This window comes from Drosophila persimilis, unplaced genomic scaffold, assembly GCF_003286085.1.
Source record: "Drosophila persimilis strain 14011-0111.01,24,50 unplaced genomic scaffold, DperRS2 tig00000124-arrow-pilon, whole genome shotgun sequence".
Lineage (NCBI taxonomy): Eukaryota > Metazoa > Arthropoda > Insecta > Diptera > Drosophilidae > Drosophila > Drosophila persimilis.
In genome coordinates, this window is record NW_020825294.1 from 5,127,908 (window position 1) to 5,146,397 (window position 18,490).

Genomic DNA, 18,490 nt, shown 5'->3' on the forward strand with positions numbered 1-18,490 from the left:
TCCCCGTCATATTTTCCCCGAAACAGGATACAGCAAGGATGATTTTTCAATGGTTTTATTCATCATAACTTAGCTTAGTATAAACAAATAAACAATTGGAAAACATTTGTATCTACTATCTAAATATATAGACGCGTATATCCTTAAACCTAACAATAAGGATATCTTTCTAGGTTCTAGTAGCCCGAATAGCCCATCCGTTGGATGCATAGTCAAAGTCTTGTTTTCGATGGACAGGTCGAAGGATGCCGATGGCTTGTTTGGCTAGAGTCTTGCAAGGGGTGCGCTTCTGTCCTGCTGGAGCCAAAGGACACAGCCTCGCGCGTCAGCAATCATGTCCCATGAGGCGTACGGCGTAGTGTCCGGCGTCAGGCTTCTTTAGTGGACAGCCGTCATCGTCATATGAACCGGAAGGCCAAAAGGGTGATACCCCTGGTAAACAGTGGTGGGCTAATCGGTGATCACGACACGCAAGAAGCATTCCTAGCCACCCGAGGTTGCGACCTGCCAAGATAAAAGGAAGAGCTAAATAAAGTAATGGTATTTTAATGATAGGCAAATCTTCGGAATGCTATATCTCACACAAATAGAGCCAGATCGGTGCAGGACCCACTCTCCCAGGACAGTGGGGATCCTGCCTGTCGACTGCCATCAGAATCTCCACTTCGGAAATGGGGCCGATTTTTTGAAAATTTAATGATGTAACCATCATGATTTTTTGCGAAAATCGTGAAAAAATGGATGTCCCTTTTTCGGATGGCAGTCGACAGGCAGGACTCTCCTAATCATAAAGACATGATCAAAAGACATGCCACGCCCCGATCGACTGCCGTATCGCTGAGATATAGAGTGCAGAAAAACCAGTATCTTAAAGATATGCACATCCAAATCTTCGGAAGGCTATATCTCACACAAATAGAGCCAGATCGGTACAGGACCCACTCTCCCAGGACAGTGGGGATCCTGCCTGTCAACTGTCTCTTTCGGGAGCTGGGATCATCGGTATTCAATTAACGTTCAGCAGCCCCGTTACTTGGAAATTAAAGTAGGCTTTGCAAAAGGCGTCATTTGTATTTGAGCTTAGAAAATTCTCGAGGTGATTTGCATTGGATAAGTAAGCTGTGTAAAGTAGGTTGTAATTCGGAACATTCAATCAAGCATTAGTTGAGGTCGGATTTATTCTTATTGCTGAACATAAAGTCGTGTTATAAATCAGAAGAAAAATGGGTAAGCCTTTCATTGAACACAAGAGTGCGGTGGGGCTAATTTTTCTTACCATTCCGGTATAAGAGGGAACAGATCAAAACGCAATTTTCACCCGTCTTAACTCGTTTTACGTAAATCTGAACGGAGCTTTGCTCCGTGACGTGTCATACCGATGTCCGGCACGAAAGATTCTTGGCCAGAAGAATAACATGCAGGTCAGAAAATACCCATTTTTGAGCGCCGACAACGCCGATGTGGAATCGAAGAGTGACATTGTTAAGAAATGCATATGTGAGCGTCCGATGAAGCGCCTCGAGTGTAGTCGCTGCCGCCACCACTTCCGTGGACGTGTTGCCACAATATGCGAGAAGCATCCAATGGTGAGTTCTTTCCTAGGTCTTTCTTTACTTTTGGTTATGGTCTAACATCACATGTGCCCACAGGAGACTTTCCTGATGGACTTTCGCCAGTGTCCCTACTGTTCGGCGAGTCGCGACAAGATCAAGGAATCTGATTTGACCTGGGATCCTAGATCTGAGATCCGTAAGACACCCGATGATTCTCTGTAAATCGAGTTACTCGCCAGCATCAGAATCAGAATCAAGAACTGTACAATACCAGAAGGGTCGGAGTCTCGACTGAAGTTGCGCGTGTGTGGTGCGGGAAACACTCTTTATTTGTTGCTGGTAAAAAGACAATCTGTAACATTACAAATCAATATGATTATCGCCTGAATATCATACCTATTAAAACTGCAGTTCAATGATATTTTACTGTGTAGCCCATGCTCGTTCCCTGTTTTTTACTGTGCGCCTATGTATTATAATGCACATTATTCCTTCCACTTGAACTAAGCCCATCATATTATGAATTAATACGTCCACAATTTCAGTCAAGTACCCTCCTTAATTGGTGAAACGAATTAGATAACGTCGCGGGGGGACAACGATTCTATCAGGTATTACAAATTAAACTTGTTGCCATGGCAGCCGCAGCCATACACCAACAGTGCCGTACCGAGATATGCATTTTAATCTGCGATATGGAGAAGCACTCCGGCGATAACTTAAATTAGACAGAGTCGCACAAAAGTATGCCGCGGATCGACACTTAGTCGGAGTTTACCCATGATACGTAGCGGTTTGAAGTCATATCGGGCCTGCAGGCGGCGGGTGGGCGACGCGCTCAGTGCCCGTGACTACTACGGAGCCATCCAGATGCTGATTGCCATTGCCTATGTCCTGGGCATTACACCGTTCGTGGTGACTCACAGCGCAAAGGGGGACGCACCACAAATGCCAGCCACCGTGAAACCTATACATGCAGAATATGATAATGCGTGTACGACAGTACATTTAAATACGCTGGACCCTCAAGGGAAACAGCAACAAAAACGTGTGTGTTGTGGTAACTCAAGCAAAGTGTTGCTGAGCCAGCCTGGCATGACGACGAACCGAAAACTCTGGCATCTAATCCAAATAATAATAATCCAAAAGGAGTGCTTGGCTTTTTCGTTCTCAAAATATCAAATAAAGAGTGAGTGAGAACAAACCCGAAATTTCTGTATCCAACACTAAAAAATTAACATGTCCGCTCTGGGGAAGTGTTGTGAAGTAATGAGAAAGCTGAGATGTTCAGTTCTAACTGACCGAGCAATTCAAATCCATTCAGTCTCCTGTTCATTCAGGGCCTAGTAAATACTCCTTTGAGTAGGCAAATAGCCATGAGGATGATGATGACTAAACAGGGGAAGTGGCCTATAAGAAATCCTGATATTAGCACGCTCGATTTTGTGTAAACAAATAACTAAAGGCGAAGGGTGAAATGATAAGTTCAATATGGGAGGACCAAAGAAACATTCTTTTAGATGAATACCATCGATTTTGACTAAGAGTCCTCTCCTAAGAGCCTGGTGTTCCATGTGTGCTTCTGACTCTGATAATAATCTTAGGCAGTGATGGAAAACCCTTGCAAAAGTATTACCAAATCGACGAGTAGCGACTGCTGCCATCATCCTCATCTGCTGCCAGAAAAATGAACAATGCAAACGAGATTGCACAATGGATCCCCCGGCTTAATGAGCTCTCAGCTGCGTTTTGTGTTGTCGTTGTCTCCAACGTCGTGCCTGAATGCAACAAATCATGTGTCTGGCTCAGAATTTTTGTCGCACATTTTCGCCAACAACAACAACAACGCCATAGTACTAAGCCACCAACAAAAGCCAGTCATAACACTAACAAAACAAAATGCAATTGCGCTGGAAGAAGGTCTTGACGGGTCGGTCTCTTAGATGGAGATTTTGCTCTGGCTTGGTCTGGTCTGGTTCGTTCCGAGCTTCGGTAGTTCCTCCATGACAATGGCGCCGCGTCGGCATTGAGCAAAAGCAGCTTTGGATTCAAGTCAACGTATTTGTCTTATTTTTTCACACGTGCAATGGTATGGTATGGAAATTTTTTTATCCGCTTGAAGGGTTGCTGCAAAGAAAAAACAAAAAAAAGTGATTTGCAAGTAAAAATAAAAAAACGGTTTGAAGCAGTTGAAAATGGAATGGTTTTTAGTTGAATTGCAAACTGAAGTGAATTTAAACTTGAACCTGAAATGGTTTACTAATATCAAAATCATATAGCATAGATATACATCTATATTTTGTGACACAAGAAAAGATTCTATACAATTCCAACTCTAATGAGAAAAGCATGGATTAAAGTTCATTTTATTTGCAATCGACTTTGCAGCTCGGTCTGTGTACTCTTTATAATCATCAGCTTTAATCAGGCAAGGGAATACAGGAAAATCTTTACAAGAAAGTTCGGGATCGAAATTTTTGCTACTGATGAAAAGATGAATTTAAAGCGCATCTTAAAATAATATCAATTTGTTGACCCGCAGCAGAGTGCAATCATTCATTTATTCAAATAAATATTTGCTCACCTTAATAAACTTTTGTGCAAAAATTAGCATAACAAACAGAGTAATGAAAAAGTTCAAAAATGTTTTGTTTCCCTTGACCAAAGTGAACCGAACCGAACTAAGCCGAACAATTATTTGAACAATATTAGTTTCCAACATCCATTTTGATGCGAATTCATTTCATGGCCAAAAACGATGAAGGTTTTCCTCAATTGACAAGAAAACAAAATACGTTAAGAGCCGCAACTAAATTAAATAAATAATTGTTTTAGGTGGAAAATATTTTGGATAAAGCTCGGACACGATCTCTGATGAAACCCCTGACATTTCGACCACCAAACAGTGTGGAAAAATAGTTTCTTTTTATTTTGATTGCTGATGGGTTACAGAACCCAAGGCGTCGACGCCACGTGATGCGGTGGCAAAGAGTCAAAGTCAGTCACTGGGTTATGGTTACCTTACCTCAGCCATGGAGACACACAGACGTTGGTCGCCATCGACATCCACAACCACACATCCACACATCCATGCATCCAGCAAGAGAAGAAGAAGAAGTTAATTAGCATTGGCTCCGTCTCAAACGCTTTGTTACCGCACTTCTTTTCGAATGGCAACCGATTCTCTTGTCCCATGCCAACGTCTGTCCCTGGAGGGTAATGATGTCTAGGAATAATAGGATGGGATTGAAATGGAATTAAAGTGAATCAAGAAAGAGACAGTTTTACCTAGTGAAAAATGATTATATGTATTTTAGGTCTAAGAGAAGCTTCTTTTCAAAATCAATGGTAATGTAGACCATATCAATCTCGGAGCCTCTGCCACTTACCATTTCATCCGCTATCGACCCGATAAAGAGTTTTTATGTCAATCTAATGATGACTTTCCTTTGGCCGTCGCCACGCAATGCGAATGTTACATAACTCGACACAAAATTGCGGCTCAAACAATGAGCCCAATTGTAATTAAAAAGTTGTCTGCTCAATGGGAATGAGGTTTGCTTTGCCGACGGAGAGGCAGAGACAGAGCCAGAGCCAGAGGCAGAGGCTGGGGAGAGATGATTGATGTCAAATGGTAGATTAAGCGACCCAATTATGAGTATGTGGCGGGACGGTGTGGGATGTCGCCAATTTTGTGAAATACATACTATATACGGAGAAGGAAAGTGAAATTGCAGGCAATGGAAACTTACAATCCAAATGTGTGGCCCACACCAGGCTCTAGGTATCATAAAATACGACTCGAAACACACAACATCTATGCTGCATGGTGTATGCTGTATCCATGACGTGACGCCTAAGGTCTCTCGTACTTAACTTCATGGTAAACAGAGTTTTATTTTTATTGTTGCGCTGCGCTGACGGCGAGACCCATTTTTAATTGTTGCTCGCCTCTGGGTACCCATTTGGAGTGCAGATCTAATTGCAGCCACAGCCATGGATATGCTTTTTGAATTGTCTGTCTGTTTGTCTATATCTATTTTGATATTTTATGTTTTCTGTGTACTTTTCTGTATGTGTGTGTGGCAGCGGCCTTTTGCAAGTCAGCATTCTTCAAGTTCAAGTTCGGGCTCCCCTCCATCATTATGGCGATCAAAGTTTGGCGCTGTTCACACTTAATGATTTCACCCATCCATAGTTTTCGACTGATTTTCAGCTGCTATCGGATGCTCGGATGCATAAATCACTTAAGCAAATGCGTTCAAAGTCATAGTCATAGCACAAACAAGAAAGGCAGTTTCGATATGCTGGAACGAATCTTTAAATACCCTTAGGAATAATTACCAATTATTGTTTTAATATTTATGGTTTGAAATTGATTCAATTGATATGTACAGATTTCTTTAATGATTTTTCCATAATATTTAAATATATTTAGAAAACAACTCCTTCCCAATGCATAACCGTAATACCCTTGTCCAGAGGGTATGCTTCAAAAAAATATGCACGGGTGTCCCCAGCAAAATGTGAAGCTATTTTGAATCGATTTGAAGTTGTTGGCTGCCACTTGTGCTCACTTCTCGCCTGCTGGAAAATGCAATTAAATTTAATTTACTAAACGACCTCACATCGCCATCGGATGCTGCCACGTTTTATGTTCACATTTGAAATGCAATTTGAAGATGCGCTCGCGAAGTGCGAGTGCGTGAGAGGACATCTCCAATCAATATCAAAAAAATCAGAAGCTGATTCGCCTTGTAGGGGTGAACTTGAGACCACTTGAGCATTGAAAGTGCATAACTAAACAGATTCCGATGCCATTGTGGAATCGACATTAAGACAACAGCCAGGCCAACATTATGTCTCGTAAGCTAAACTCCTTTTTTTAATTTTTTAAAGACTAATTAGGTCTTAAAATAACGATAATCTTTCCCATTCCTTAAGGACTTTCCCCACATATTATACTTCACTGCAACAATTCGCTATTTGTTTGCCAATCTCTGAATTCATATGTCTTCGAGAGTATCTCACACTGCGTTCCCCATGTCCAACCCCAACGCTTGTCTCCTATGTTTTTTTTTCTCATTCCATTTATCACTCTTTATCGGTTATTATTTTTGCCTTATATTTTATTTATTTCTCTTTCTTTCACCCATTTTGCGTGCTTCTTCAACACCGTAGCCTTTTGGCTAATGATGAGCAAATTATGCCGGAAGCAATTTAAGCTTTATTGATACTTTATTGACACCGTTTTGCCTTTTTGCAAATAATATCCAATTGTTACATAAAGGACAAATTAAAACAAAATCAACTTTTAATGCATAATCATTTGTTTAAACAAAGCGTATAACGGCCTCAGGTGATCGATGTCTTTTCCTTTTTTGGCAAAGCCACCAAAACGAAAGATTCAGGCAGCGAACTTGTGTGGCGAACATGTTGGACACGGTTCGAGATGCACTTCTAGCCAAAAGCCCAAGCACACTGACACAGTTACATGGCCTGCATGCAGCAAGTGGCTACAACTGCCAGCTTACTTGTTGGCTTAATGCTCTTAACTCAATTAGCAATTGAATGCAGCCTCAGCCTCCCCCCTCTACATATTGCAGAGCTCTGAGTGTACCGTTTCTTTTCAATACAAGGTGGTATATCTTACAGAAAGTAAGGCGCGGCAATCTACTTCAAAACCGCCCATTTCGAATCATTAGATTGTGGTCGAATAAAAGCAACTTTTTTATATGGAAAATTCGATTAGGTGTTGAAACATTTCGGTGCCACTGTACACCTTACCTTCTTTTTGGTATACCTTTCGAGCAAGCCCCCGCAAGTCTGACTTCGAACATCGAGTCGGGCTTTTATTTTTGTTATTTTTGTTCCCTTACTGCGCTGCGCTTCGCTTTGTTTCGCTTTGCTTTTGGGTTTGTTTTGCTTTGCTTTTGGCTTTGGCTTTGGGCGCTTGGGGCTGACAGGCTATAAACCGTGGCACGATCGTCATTGCGTTCATTGGTAAAAGTGAAGCGTGCGCGTGCGGTTGTTGCCTCAACTACTTACAACTCTCCCCAGTGCTGTGCAAGCTTTGTGCTTTGTTTGTGTCGTTTATTCCAATCCAATCGAGAAAGGTGATTATCTCAGTTTTTGGTATCCTTTAAGGACAAGTGACTGCTGCTATACGACCAGTGAATGAAGTTTTTTGTTGGGATTTGTTGGTTTGTGTAATGGAAGGGGCCACCAAAAATTAGATTTATCGTAGTTCGTAAAGGTACTTAAAACTAGGACAGACGATATTCCAGTCTCAGAATAAGCCTTACATTGTTTTGTGTATCAAACCAATCAAAAAGAAGAAGTTCTATTTAGACCTACCTCACTTACCTCACATTCCAGTAGAATATTTTATATTCTACCAGGAATATTCACTTTTTCCACACATTTTCGACCTACCTCAAAGAAATCTGTCACAATAGATTCTGTCACTCTGAAGAACATCGCAAATAGTGTGAAAAACTTTGTCAGTTAACACGACAATGATGGAGTGCTTTTTTACACATTTTGTTTGTCCCCATTTCGGGCAGCTTTATAGACCGACACTCCCAGTCGCCCCACGCCCCACCCCCATGCACCAGCCATTGAGGCAGAAGATTACGCAATATGTTTGCAGTGCAAATGAGTGGAAAATCTAATTTTCCAGCAGCATGCAAATTTTTCGGTTTGTAATTGCCAAAATGTCACGCTGCAGATTGTGGCAGCTGGGGCAGCTGGGGCAGCCGCAGCAGTGGCAGTGGCAGCGCCAGTAAGCTACTGCCGTTTGCTACTGTAGCAATTTTGGGGTCGTAAAACATTTAAGCAACATGCTAATAATATTTTACGGCTTTGCCATAAACGAACTTGATAAGAGAGGAGTGGAGAGGTCGAGGCCCCCCTTGGAGATCCACCGTTTGACATTTTTAAAGCTGCCCCTGCATACGACCTCGAACGAATGGCTATCTCAAGAAGAGAGTTAGTATTAAAGGTTGCAAAAACCTCTCCATCTGTGGAGGAGTAGGATCTCCATCGCCTGCATACAAGACATTCCACAGTAGAAATCTCAAGTCACGATTCCGTCTCCGATTGACAACAAAATAATTTATCTCCTCGGAATGCGGGAAAGTCCAAAAAAAAAATCTCTCTGGGCTCCTCCTGTCACTCTCTCGGATGGATTCTGTTTAAAGGAAAGTTTTTGTTTTGTTTTGTTTTTTTTTGGCACAAAGGGGCGTTTCTTGCCACTCCGCGGAGCTCTGCTTTGACTTTAATTTGGGTTCAATATGCGAGTATTTCTGTGCTGATTGTAGGTTTTTTTTGTTGGTAACAAATTGTGTGACAAATTCCAGTCCTGCAGCAGTCATCATCATTATGCTGCTATGATATTCGTATCTGGGGAGATAGTAATAAAAGGTCTTCAAATTGGTCTTTTGACGTGTAATTGGCATACAAATTGTGGGAAGTTTTTGAATGCCCTAGAGGGTGTTTCATAAACAGACACTTTAAAGATCGTTTTGGGTAGTTTTAAGCGAGTTGAAAGCGTAGACTGTAGTGTAGAAGATTTTCTTGGTTGCTTGCATTTTTTGTGTATTTTTTGAAGAGCTTTACGATGGAAAGTTTCTCACTCTTCTGTAGGGAGAAGGGGCTTACAATTTGTCTTAGAAGTACTCGTACTTACATCATCTGCTAGACTGCCGTTTCTATGAGGGACGGTTTTATAAAAGCTACGAAATCTCTTTTCTATTCAGATTCTTGGAATACTTTTATCAGCTCTCTATGGTATAGCTCGTAGCTATTCGTACCTGACCACTCCAACAATTTGCAAAATCCATTAGCACCTGCTTCAGCAGCGATGAAAGATGAAAGTGAATATCCCCAAGAGATCTACTGAGAAGCTTCCAACCGAGCCGAACCTCTGCCTGTCTCTCACCTCTTTCTCCGACTCATCTCGCCGTACAGCTCTCCGACACCATGTCAATATTTATCGATATGGCCTGCACATATAAATACAATTTTATGTCATGACCAAAAACTGAACGAAAAAACGGCAGAGACCAACCATTTTCACTATCATTTCATTTCGCTTCAAGTTGATGTTCATTGTTATGGTTTTTTGCTGGCTGCCTTTTAACTTTTGCTCATCTGAGAAAACCAGTAACCTGTGCAACCTGTAGCATGGTGGATGGGTGTATGGTGTATGGTGTATGGTGTCCAGTAAAAGTAACGCACAGCAGCACCAGTGGCCGACCGCAAGCGGGGGCTCCTTCTCCTTCTCCTTCTGTCTGGCTGGCTGGTGTAAAAACATGGCCACCGCCGAGCCGAACAGTTGACAGACTTTCTTCTACCGCCTGTCCAGTTTTTCTACATATTACTTTTTGAGCGCGACTTTTGTTTACTGTTGTTCAGCTGCTGCTGCGGCTGATGCTGATGCTGCTGCAGCTTCTTGAAAGAAAACGATGGACCAGACCTGGCCAATTCCAGATCCAACCAAGACCTGGCCAAGACCAGACCCGACCAAGACCAGGCAATTAAAATGTCGCCTCCGTTTCGCTGTTGCACATCCGCATGCAACTTTCTTAACGGTAGCCAGAGAGTCGTGTCGGAGCCAGAGGCAGAGCATCCTGCCTAGGGGCAGGCACAACCCTTCTTCTTCAGCTTAAAAGGGGTCAAAGTGGTGCTAGACTTGTTGACCAAAATGTTGCAAGCCCGCACAGCAAGCACAAACAAACATTCTAATTAGCACTACAACAAACGTCGTGAACAACATCAAAAGCAACTTCTCCAGATATGTATGTACTCTGCTCGTATGTACATAAGGTGGGGATGCCTTGTTGGTCTGTTGGTTGCTGCAACAAGTCATCATTGTGGCTATTGTTGTTGTTGTGGCAGGTGCTGCGGCTTGGCAAATCCGTCTTCTTTATAATTACTGTCATCGCACTGTGCAGTTGTGCTTAAAAACACACACAAAAACAAAAAAAAACAGAAACTCGTCTTGGCTTGGTCTTTGCCGTTCTACAAACAAGACGCTGAAGCTGCCACTGCAACTGCCACTGCCACTGCAACTGCAGCACAGTTCCACAGAGATTTCTCTGGAGAAATGTGCTTGAATGCGATTTTATCGATTGATTTCTAATTAACAGGAAATGCCATAAACAAATCTAGGCAGTTAAAAGTGAATCAAAGAAGTCTGGAGTTAAAAATGCTCTCTGATTTAAGAGGTAAAACATCTTAGAAGCTTTGGAAACATTAAGGAACGGAACCCTTAATGGAATAGGTGTTCTATCTTTTGTCTGGCAATGGTTTTGTGTAGTATTTCAGAAGGCACACCCAGTAAAAAAAAGCCCTAACCCCCAAATAGTTATACTTATCTTTACAAAATTTTGTTCATTATATCTGCTACATTAATAAAAAAATCTATACTTAAAATACAATTTTTTTTAATAAATTTTCCTATCAATTGAATATTTTCATATATTTCCTTGACATTTAATACAATATATTTATTAAATTAAAATATGGGCCAGGCCATTTTTCTCTCAGTGCAGTTGAACTGCACTTTTTTAGTGTTTTTACATGACTCGAAATATTTATATTCTCCCATTTCAAAATGAATGCTTATTATTTGAGAAAATAAATATCTGCAAACGTTAATTAAATATTTAAAAAGGAATTTCGATTGGAGCAATTTACTGGTTTTCAGCCAGGCTTTGCCTAATCCTATCGCATAAAAATATCTTTCGATATCGAGTCTTCTCAAACACCTGCTCGTTCCCCTCGCAGCAGCTAATGACAATTTTTCACGAAATTTACTTCATCTGAAATAATGCTTCAGGCGCGTGATACATAAATAAAAAATTTGTTTGCCTTAGAAGAAGATAGCCGTAAAAAACCAGTTGGCCTAAGGCTGTGCTGTAAAATGTAATGTACGTATAAGCCGGAGATTAATTGCCCATGTATGGGGTGTATGGAATGGAGTGGAATGGTGGGGAGGCAGATGCAGATGCCATGGCAGCCATGCCACAAGTGGCTTGGAATTAATTATTTAACACAGACTGGCACTGGCTGTGTCGTCTCGGAGTCGGAATGTTGCGCAGATGTGTTCACGATAGTGCTGGGAAAAACATTATTTCAACCATTTCAGCTTCACTTTACAAAGATTTCAGTTTTCAGTTGCTTCTCTTTTTGGTAGCTGGCTGCAGTTATTTTGTAATATTTATTTGGCTATTGAGCACGATTTGAAGGTTGCTTTTTGCACGCCGCCGCACAAGTGAATTATATAAAAGAAATCAACATTTGAAGAGGCCTAAGCCGTCATTAGTCATATTGTACCTGCATCTCCCACAAGTCAGGCCAGGCAAAAAACACCTAAATGCCTTTCTCCAGCAATTTATAACAACAAGTGCCTCCCATTGAAACGTTCAATAAAGCAAATATTGCGTAATAAAAGACAACAACAAAAACACACACACACAAAAAAAAAGTAAAACTCAAACAAAATAAGACAAAAATGAGAGCTACTTGTGAGCTGAAGAGGCTCCAAAAGAAGACAAAAAGTGGGGACAATTGGTTCGGAAATATTTCCCTGGAGCTGCCAATGCCCTTACCCACGACAATTAGTCGGAAGACAAGAGAGACAGAGAAACAACAACCGAAACGTGTGCTTATCCACATATATATTTTCTTGTATAGGAAATGAGTTTATGAAGCAACGGAAATTCAAATTACAAAATTTACAAGCCGTGAAAAGGCAAAAACAAAACACCATGCAATTGCGCGTGGCCAAAATCCAAGGCATTTTTTTGGACTGTTATCAGCCGGAAGAGTTTCGTATATCATATATATCGTTCGAGTACATATATTGGCCAGAGACCAGAGACCTTTCGGGCCATCATGTGTAATGCATGACCATGGATCCCATCCCATCTTTCAACTTTCTCCATTCCATTGGTATGCACAAGACAAACCTCACCTCAACGCGGACTTCAGAGTTGGGCTAGAAACGAATGAGTACTGAAGAAGCATACTGTGCATGTACTCGTACAAGGTGCTATGTGCAGATGGATGGTTGGAGTTCGTTCCAGAGTTGGTCGGTCTGTATGGGTTTTTCTTACTGTTTGGTTGGTCAAGGTTTTGGGTAAGGTCAGTCACACCGGTCCCATAAAATGAAGGTCAGGGAAGGTTTAAAAATGTTTAAATACGATTTTAAATCGAGAAAGACATTTTTGCGAATATATACGATAAACTTGCAAGCTTAAAGTCTAGAGTAGATAGTTATCCATCGTTATATTGGTTTACTCTCCATAGAGGTGTTCTCCAAAATACCTATATCAATTTGATTTCTATCGAAAAGCGTTTAATTCCTGAACATCGATTAGAAATGGTTCCTCATTGTCTTTAGTCTTTCACTTTTTGGTATCTTAAAAGCTCCTACTAGCCATGTGAAAAGTCTTTCCATCTCAAAATTCTTTGTCCGATTAACCAACTTTTACATTAGCGCTGGATCGTGGCCCATCATCTGCAGTGCACTCAACTGAATCGCTCGGTTAGTTGGAGATAATTAAATCTCTTTTGTCTGGCTGTAGCACGCGTTTCAATCATTCCCCCAGACTCGATGATCAGCCAATTCCAAACCAATCCGGGTCTAATTGCAAAGGCTGTCTATAGACTTTATGTAAGACTTGCTCGTTTACTTCATGTAATTTTGATGAGTTAGTGAGTGATAGAGAGAACCAGTTGCCGTGGCCCCCGCCAATGGACCATAAAAAATTTGCATACAATTTTCATGTTTTCTATGCGGAAAAATTAAACAATAAAACAGATTTGCATAGGCAGTAGATGGGTAAAGTGAAGACTCGCTATGGGAGAAGCGGGACTGCTGGGCAGTTGCTGGGTGAAAAATTTAATGGGATGGGGCTTTGTTGATGGGGGAACAATTCTCACGTTACCGTTTTTTGTGCGGGTATTACGAAATAGAAACAAGGTTGAAGGCCTGTCCCGTCCCGCACATTTTCGCCCAATTCCTAATTGTGGAATGGAAAACTACTCAATTAGATCAAATGGAATCAAATTGCACGAAATGACAATTGTGTGCGACAAATTCCATACACAAAACACAGTCAAAATTGATCAAAATCGATGCAAAACATTTCCAATCACTGATTTCGCATAAAAACGTCGCACACCCCCCAACCTCCTGCTGGGAGTCATACTCATCCAAGCGGAAATGCTCTGGGTTGGGCTCCTACCCGACCCGACCCGACCATCTGATCTGTTCTGTTCTGTTCTGATTTGATTTGAAAAAAGGTTTTGATTCTGGGCCGAAGCTAATCAATCGCCTACACTACACTTGTCTCTTTGCAGTTGTCCCGAGATGTCTGTGCTGCGGACGCTGCTGCTGCTGGCACTGAGCGCCACCATGGCGCTGGCCCAGCGTCGCTTGGCCCTGCCCGATCCCCGGAGCTGTGCGAACCGGGTGCGGCATGCCTCCTACAGGGATGCCCGCGGAGTTTCGCACTCGTACTTCTTCAGCTGGGAGCATGCACCGACGCGCAGCCTCGAGGTGGACTGGCTGGATGCCAGAAATATTTGCCGTCGCCACTGCATGGACGCCGTGTCGCTGGAGACGCCGCAGGAGAATGACTTTGTGAAGCAGCGCATTTCCCGCGGCAATGTGCGGTACATCTGGACGTCGGGCAGGAAGTGCAACTTTGCTGGCTGCGACAGGCCCGATCTGCAGCCACCGAACGAGAACGGCTGGTTCTGGTCCGGATCGGGCGCCAAGATCGGACCCACCTCGCAGCGCAACACTGGCGACTGGTCGCCGACGGGCGGCTACAACCAGCCCCAGCCCGACAACCGGGAGGCTGCCCAGGGCAACGACGAGAGCTGTCTCTCCATCTTGAATAACTTCTACAACGATGGCATCAAGTGGCACGACGTGGCCTGCCACCACATCAAGCCCTTCGTGTGCGAGGACTCCGACGAGCTGCTGAACTTTGTCCGCTCCCGGAACCCCAACGCCCGCTTGTAATTCTACTCGTAATTCTAATGCTAAGCTTAAACAAAAAACAAAAAAAAACATACAAAAAAGAAAAGATGAAATTAAATATTTATGTAGCCTTAGACGGAACATTGATTGGTTGATTGATTGATTCGTGGACTCATTGACTGTTCAATCCAATACTGATGCTTTCCACGCGCTCTTGGCCAATTCTGTTAACATTTTTTTGTGGTTTTGTTCGCAGCAAAAATTCTAAAAGCAAAATTTGCATAACATTTCAGTGTCAATCCGCGCATGAAAAACAAAATTGTTAAATAATTTTAAAAAATTGTTAATAAATACAAATTGAACCCATAAAAAAAACCCCACCAAATAGTTACATACATCTGTTATTTTTTGAGTTCATTTGGGTAAAGAAGGTTCGCCATTAAATGTTTACTATCGAAAACCTTTCTAAACCGATCTGATGAACCATTATCATAAATTTTTGTAATTTTGGTATTTTCTGGAATTTTTAGCAAAAATCCGAAATTTCTTTTACATAGTTGTAGCATTGTTTTAGGCTTTTTCGGGTTAAGCAGCTTAAAATTTCGAAAGCCAGTGGTCCAGCCTAACGTAAATCCTTTTTATTGTTGGCTATTTGCAATATTTGTACTAAAACATTGTTAGCCTCCAGCCACATCTAGAACCACTTTCTGACAAAGTTTAGAGCATGATATCGACCATAAAATTCCATAATTTCAATCGTTTCAGGACCGAGTTTAAGTGGATGGGTTAACAAATATATATGTGGCCGTATTATTACATATTACCGCAAGGTCCTACTTATCGTGGTTCAGCAAAATGTTGCCTATAGGCCTCATTAGGCCTGAATGGTATATTGGAATATTACCTGGTATTACCAAAAATAGCCAACGCTTTGGATATAAAAGGCACCTTCGAATCACTGCGGAAACGAACCTACAAAGAAAAGGAATCCAATTCAATTTAAATAAGTTTTTAAATAGTTTTAATTTAGTACATATATCTATAATTTTAATAAGTCAATCCAATATAAAATAAAGAAAACACCATTTTAAAAAATCTATCAAATGTACACACATATATGCATACATATACATATATACGGCTGTTTAATCCAATTACCTAAGAAAAGAATCTGCCTGACATGCCAACAAAATTTCGCCCGGTACACTTGAGGCTTACATCTGATGGAACCCATAAAGCATTCAACACGAGCATCCGAACATTTTCAAACAGATTTCACCAGCGATTAAAGGGGTAAGAAGTCGAGAACAGCTTTTACTTTGCCTACCGCAGAAAAGTTAAAATAATAACAAAATATATGTGATGTGGCATCGTTTTTCATGTCAAACATCTATGCAATTACATTCTAGTTCTCCACTCTAAGGAAACAAAACGAAACTATATCGATCGGAACAAAAAAGTAACGCAACCATCTGTGCTCTCTATTAGTGATAGAACGGATCGTCCTAACAATAAGATGGCTGTACGATTCTCCCCTTATTCTCACACATTATTGATATTTTCATTTTGGTTTCTTTTCAGGGGCGTTACAACATGGAAACTAGCAGCGAGGGGGAGGCATCTTCACCCAACTTCAGCAATAGCAGTGACTGGAGCGAGGCTGACGATTCCATTTCGATCTACAGAGAGGAGATCGATGAGGTCACGGAGGTCGCTCTCGATTTGACGACCGACTCGCGGATGCCTATCCCGTTTGCTAACCAGCCGCAGACAGCGCCCAACTTGACTTCTGCTTCGGCTGCCTCACTTAGTGCTCAGGGGCCCACCCAGTCCCAGTCCCAGTCCCATTTCGGAGCTAATTCCCCCTACATCCAGTATCTGGTGGAAAAATTTTCGAACTACTCCGTGGTAACTATGTATCACGTAGAGTTTGAGATAAACCAAATTCTCTTCAAAGCTGATATGGGAACGTACCAAAACGCCGAATAAAAAACCTCATTTTTCCAAACCAAGTCCAAAAAAGGCACCTTGGGAGACACTAGGTATAAACATCCCCATATATACTTCGAAGACTCGTAAACAAAGAACCTCGAATCAATTTTGTTCAATTGAAAGAATAATTCCGAAATAAGATTGTGATTTCGAACCAAAAATTAGAGCTACATTCTGTACATCACGACCATTGATTGCATTGTTTGATTGTTGCTATGTTGTTAATAATAAACACATTGATTGTAAACATTTAATGCATATATTTTTATTTAGTTCATTATAGTTCTATATTTCACTAGAAAATGCATGTAAATATATATCCATATATATCATTTAATAGTTATTTCCTTTATCTGAATACTTTGGTAAGTTCTGTTGCTTGTTGGAACTTATTTATCTAGTTATGTAGGTAGTTATACATTTACGTTTAGGAATAATTAAATTATTAAACAATTTGTTAGCCATTTAGAGATTTCAAGAAGACACAGAGTTAGCAGATTTCATCTAATAAAGTAGCTGATTCAGGTTACACTATATGTAGGTATATAGGGTATATACTATTAAAATCAAATTCAATTAAAATAATAATATACAGTTCTAAGGCTAACTTGTACAATTAATTCGATTCGTGGTTTAATCAGTGATTTTGGTATGTCATACAAAATATACAAATACATATATTATAGAAAAATCCAAATAAATATACAATTAAAATCAAAATCAAAGCGATTTAAGATCAAAGTCACTTAAAACTGAGATGCAAAAATAAACAATCTTCACAAGAGGATATTCAATCGGTTATGGATTATGTCTAGAGTTCTGTGTGTGTATGTGGGGATGGTGTTGGTGGTGGTGGTGGTGGTAGTGGTGGGTGGTGGTATCTTGCTCGACAAAATACAATCCTAAAAAGGTAAAATTAGATACAAATTAATACAGTAGTAGGAAGACCTTCGATGAGGGGGAACAGAATGGCAATGGCAATTGGTATTAGTAATTTTCAATAAAGCTTACACTTAAATTCGGTTCGGTTCGTGTTATATAATGATAGCCAATAGTTAGATAGATGGACTGTCCCTTTCCCTTTGTAGGGTGTTAGTTGCACTTAAACCCAAATTCTCGCTTTACCTGCCACAAGGAAATTTCAATTTCAACAAGAACATCAAACAAAGGAACACCAAACAAGTTTTAGGGCTACGATTACGCTGGGGTTACACTCTAGGGTAACGAACCGCTTCTCGCTCTACGCTCTCTACGAATATTATCTCTGTTTTTTTAGTAGCTGTGCGTGTACTTTTGTGTTTTGTTTTTTGGTTTGAGTAACTTATGCAGTACTTGAGTTATGTGAGGCGCCACTGATCGCGTTGAACAAAGCCATGCTATTGCGCTGATTTATGCTTTCAGCATCTTCGCTAAGCGGCTGGAAGGACTCGTCGTCGAGCAACTCACTAAGCGCCTGACACAGTTTCTCGTAGTTCTCCTTCAGCACATGATGGTACTCCTTCTGATCGGCACTGATCATGCGCTCGTTCACGCACAAAGCCTTGTGGCAGACGCCAATGAAGTCACTGGAAAACGAAATGAAGCACCATTTATAGTACATGCTACACATGCACGCGGATAATTTGCCAAGCATACCGAAAAACATCTTTCAGATCACCAACGCGATCGAGCGAAAAGTTATTGATGACCTTGGCATCCAGAAAGGCATGTGCATAGGCCAGGGGGCCGGCATTTACCGTCACCGCGACGCTGCCTTGCAGGCGCAATTGCAACTTCTTCACATCGGCTGGCGGCATGATAATCTCCTCCAGCTCTGAAACCTTGGATTGCATCTCATCGATGGCCACTTCAATGGGACTCAGTTCGATGATCTCGCGGGACTTGACAGGAATACGCTTCAGCACATAGGGAAACGAGTATGTAGCTAAGGAAAACAAAATAGAAC

General features: G+C 41.3%; 4 protein-coding genes across 10 annotated transcripts in view; 3 read left to right on the top strand and 1 right to left on the bottom strand.

Moving 5' to 3' along the window:
* The first annotated feature begins 1,179 nt into the window (after positions 1-1,179).
* On the top strand, positions 1,180-1,986 carry LOC6593922 (uncharacterized protein CG13380). The gene is made up of 3 exons (XM_002018647.2): positions 1,180-1,227; positions 1,291-1,586; positions 1,650-1,986. Exons 1-3 carry the CDS (start codon positions 1,224-1,226, stop codon positions 1,773-1,775), a joined length of 426 nt encoding a protein of 141 aa, XP_002018683.2. The 5' UTR covers positions 1,180-1,223; the 3' UTR covers positions 1,776-1,986.
* A 5,597-nt stretch (positions 1,987-7,583) lies between these two features.
* Positions 7,584-14,882, top strand: LOC6593920. Its single transcript, XM_002018645.2, has 2 exons — positions 7,584-7,669; positions 13,926-14,882. The coding sequence occupies exon 2, from the start codon at positions 13,936-13,938 to the stop codon at positions 14,593-14,595; it is 660 nt and encodes a 219-aa protein (XP_002018681.1). The 5' UTR covers positions 7,584-7,669; positions 13,926-13,935; the 3' UTR covers positions 14,596-14,882.
* Positions 14,883-16,011: 1,129 nt separating this feature from the next.
* LOC6593919 lies at positions 16,012-16,737 on the top strand. Its single transcript, XM_002018644.2, has 2 exons — positions 16,012-16,075; positions 16,135-16,737. The coding sequence occupies exons 1-2, from the start codon at positions 16,070-16,072 to the stop codon at positions 16,540-16,542; spliced, it is 414 nt and encodes a 137-aa protein (XP_002018680.1). The 5' UTR covers positions 16,012-16,069; the 3' UTR covers positions 16,543-16,737.
* Positions 16,738-16,843: 106 nt separating this feature from the next.
* Positions 16,844-18,490, bottom strand: part of LOC6593916 (dedicator of cytokinesis protein 11) — a 29,069-nt gene continuing 27,422 nt past the window's right edge. For 3 of the 7 annotated variants that reach the window (XM_026988009.1, XM_026988008.1, XM_026988007.1), the window contains 3 exons: positions 18,181-18,469; positions 17,878-18,110; positions 16,844-17,447 (listed from right to left, as the gene is read on the bottom strand). In XM_026988009.1, the coding sequence (XP_026843810.1) occupies positions 17,344-17,447; positions 17,878-18,110; positions 18,181-18,469 (626 nt within the window). In that variant the 3' untranslated portion in view covers positions 16,844-17,343. Of the gene's footprint in view, positions 18,111-18,180; positions 18,470-18,490 lie in introns of all 7 variants that reach the window. The other 4 variants (XM_026988012.1, XM_026988011.1, XM_026988010.1 and 1 more) reach the window with 2 other exon arrangements.

Excerpts from the sequence above, each read along its gene's own strand:
- LOC6593922 (XM_002018647.2), top strand. Across the intron at positions 1,587-1,649 it reads TATGCGAGAAGCATCCAATG|GAGACTTTCCTGATGGACTT; the intron begins GTGAGTTCTTTC and ends ATGTGCCCACAG.
- LOC6593920 (XM_002018645.2), top strand. The coding sequence starts at position 13,936 with ATGTCTGTGCTGCGGACGCTGCTGCTGCTGGCACTGAGCGCCACCATG.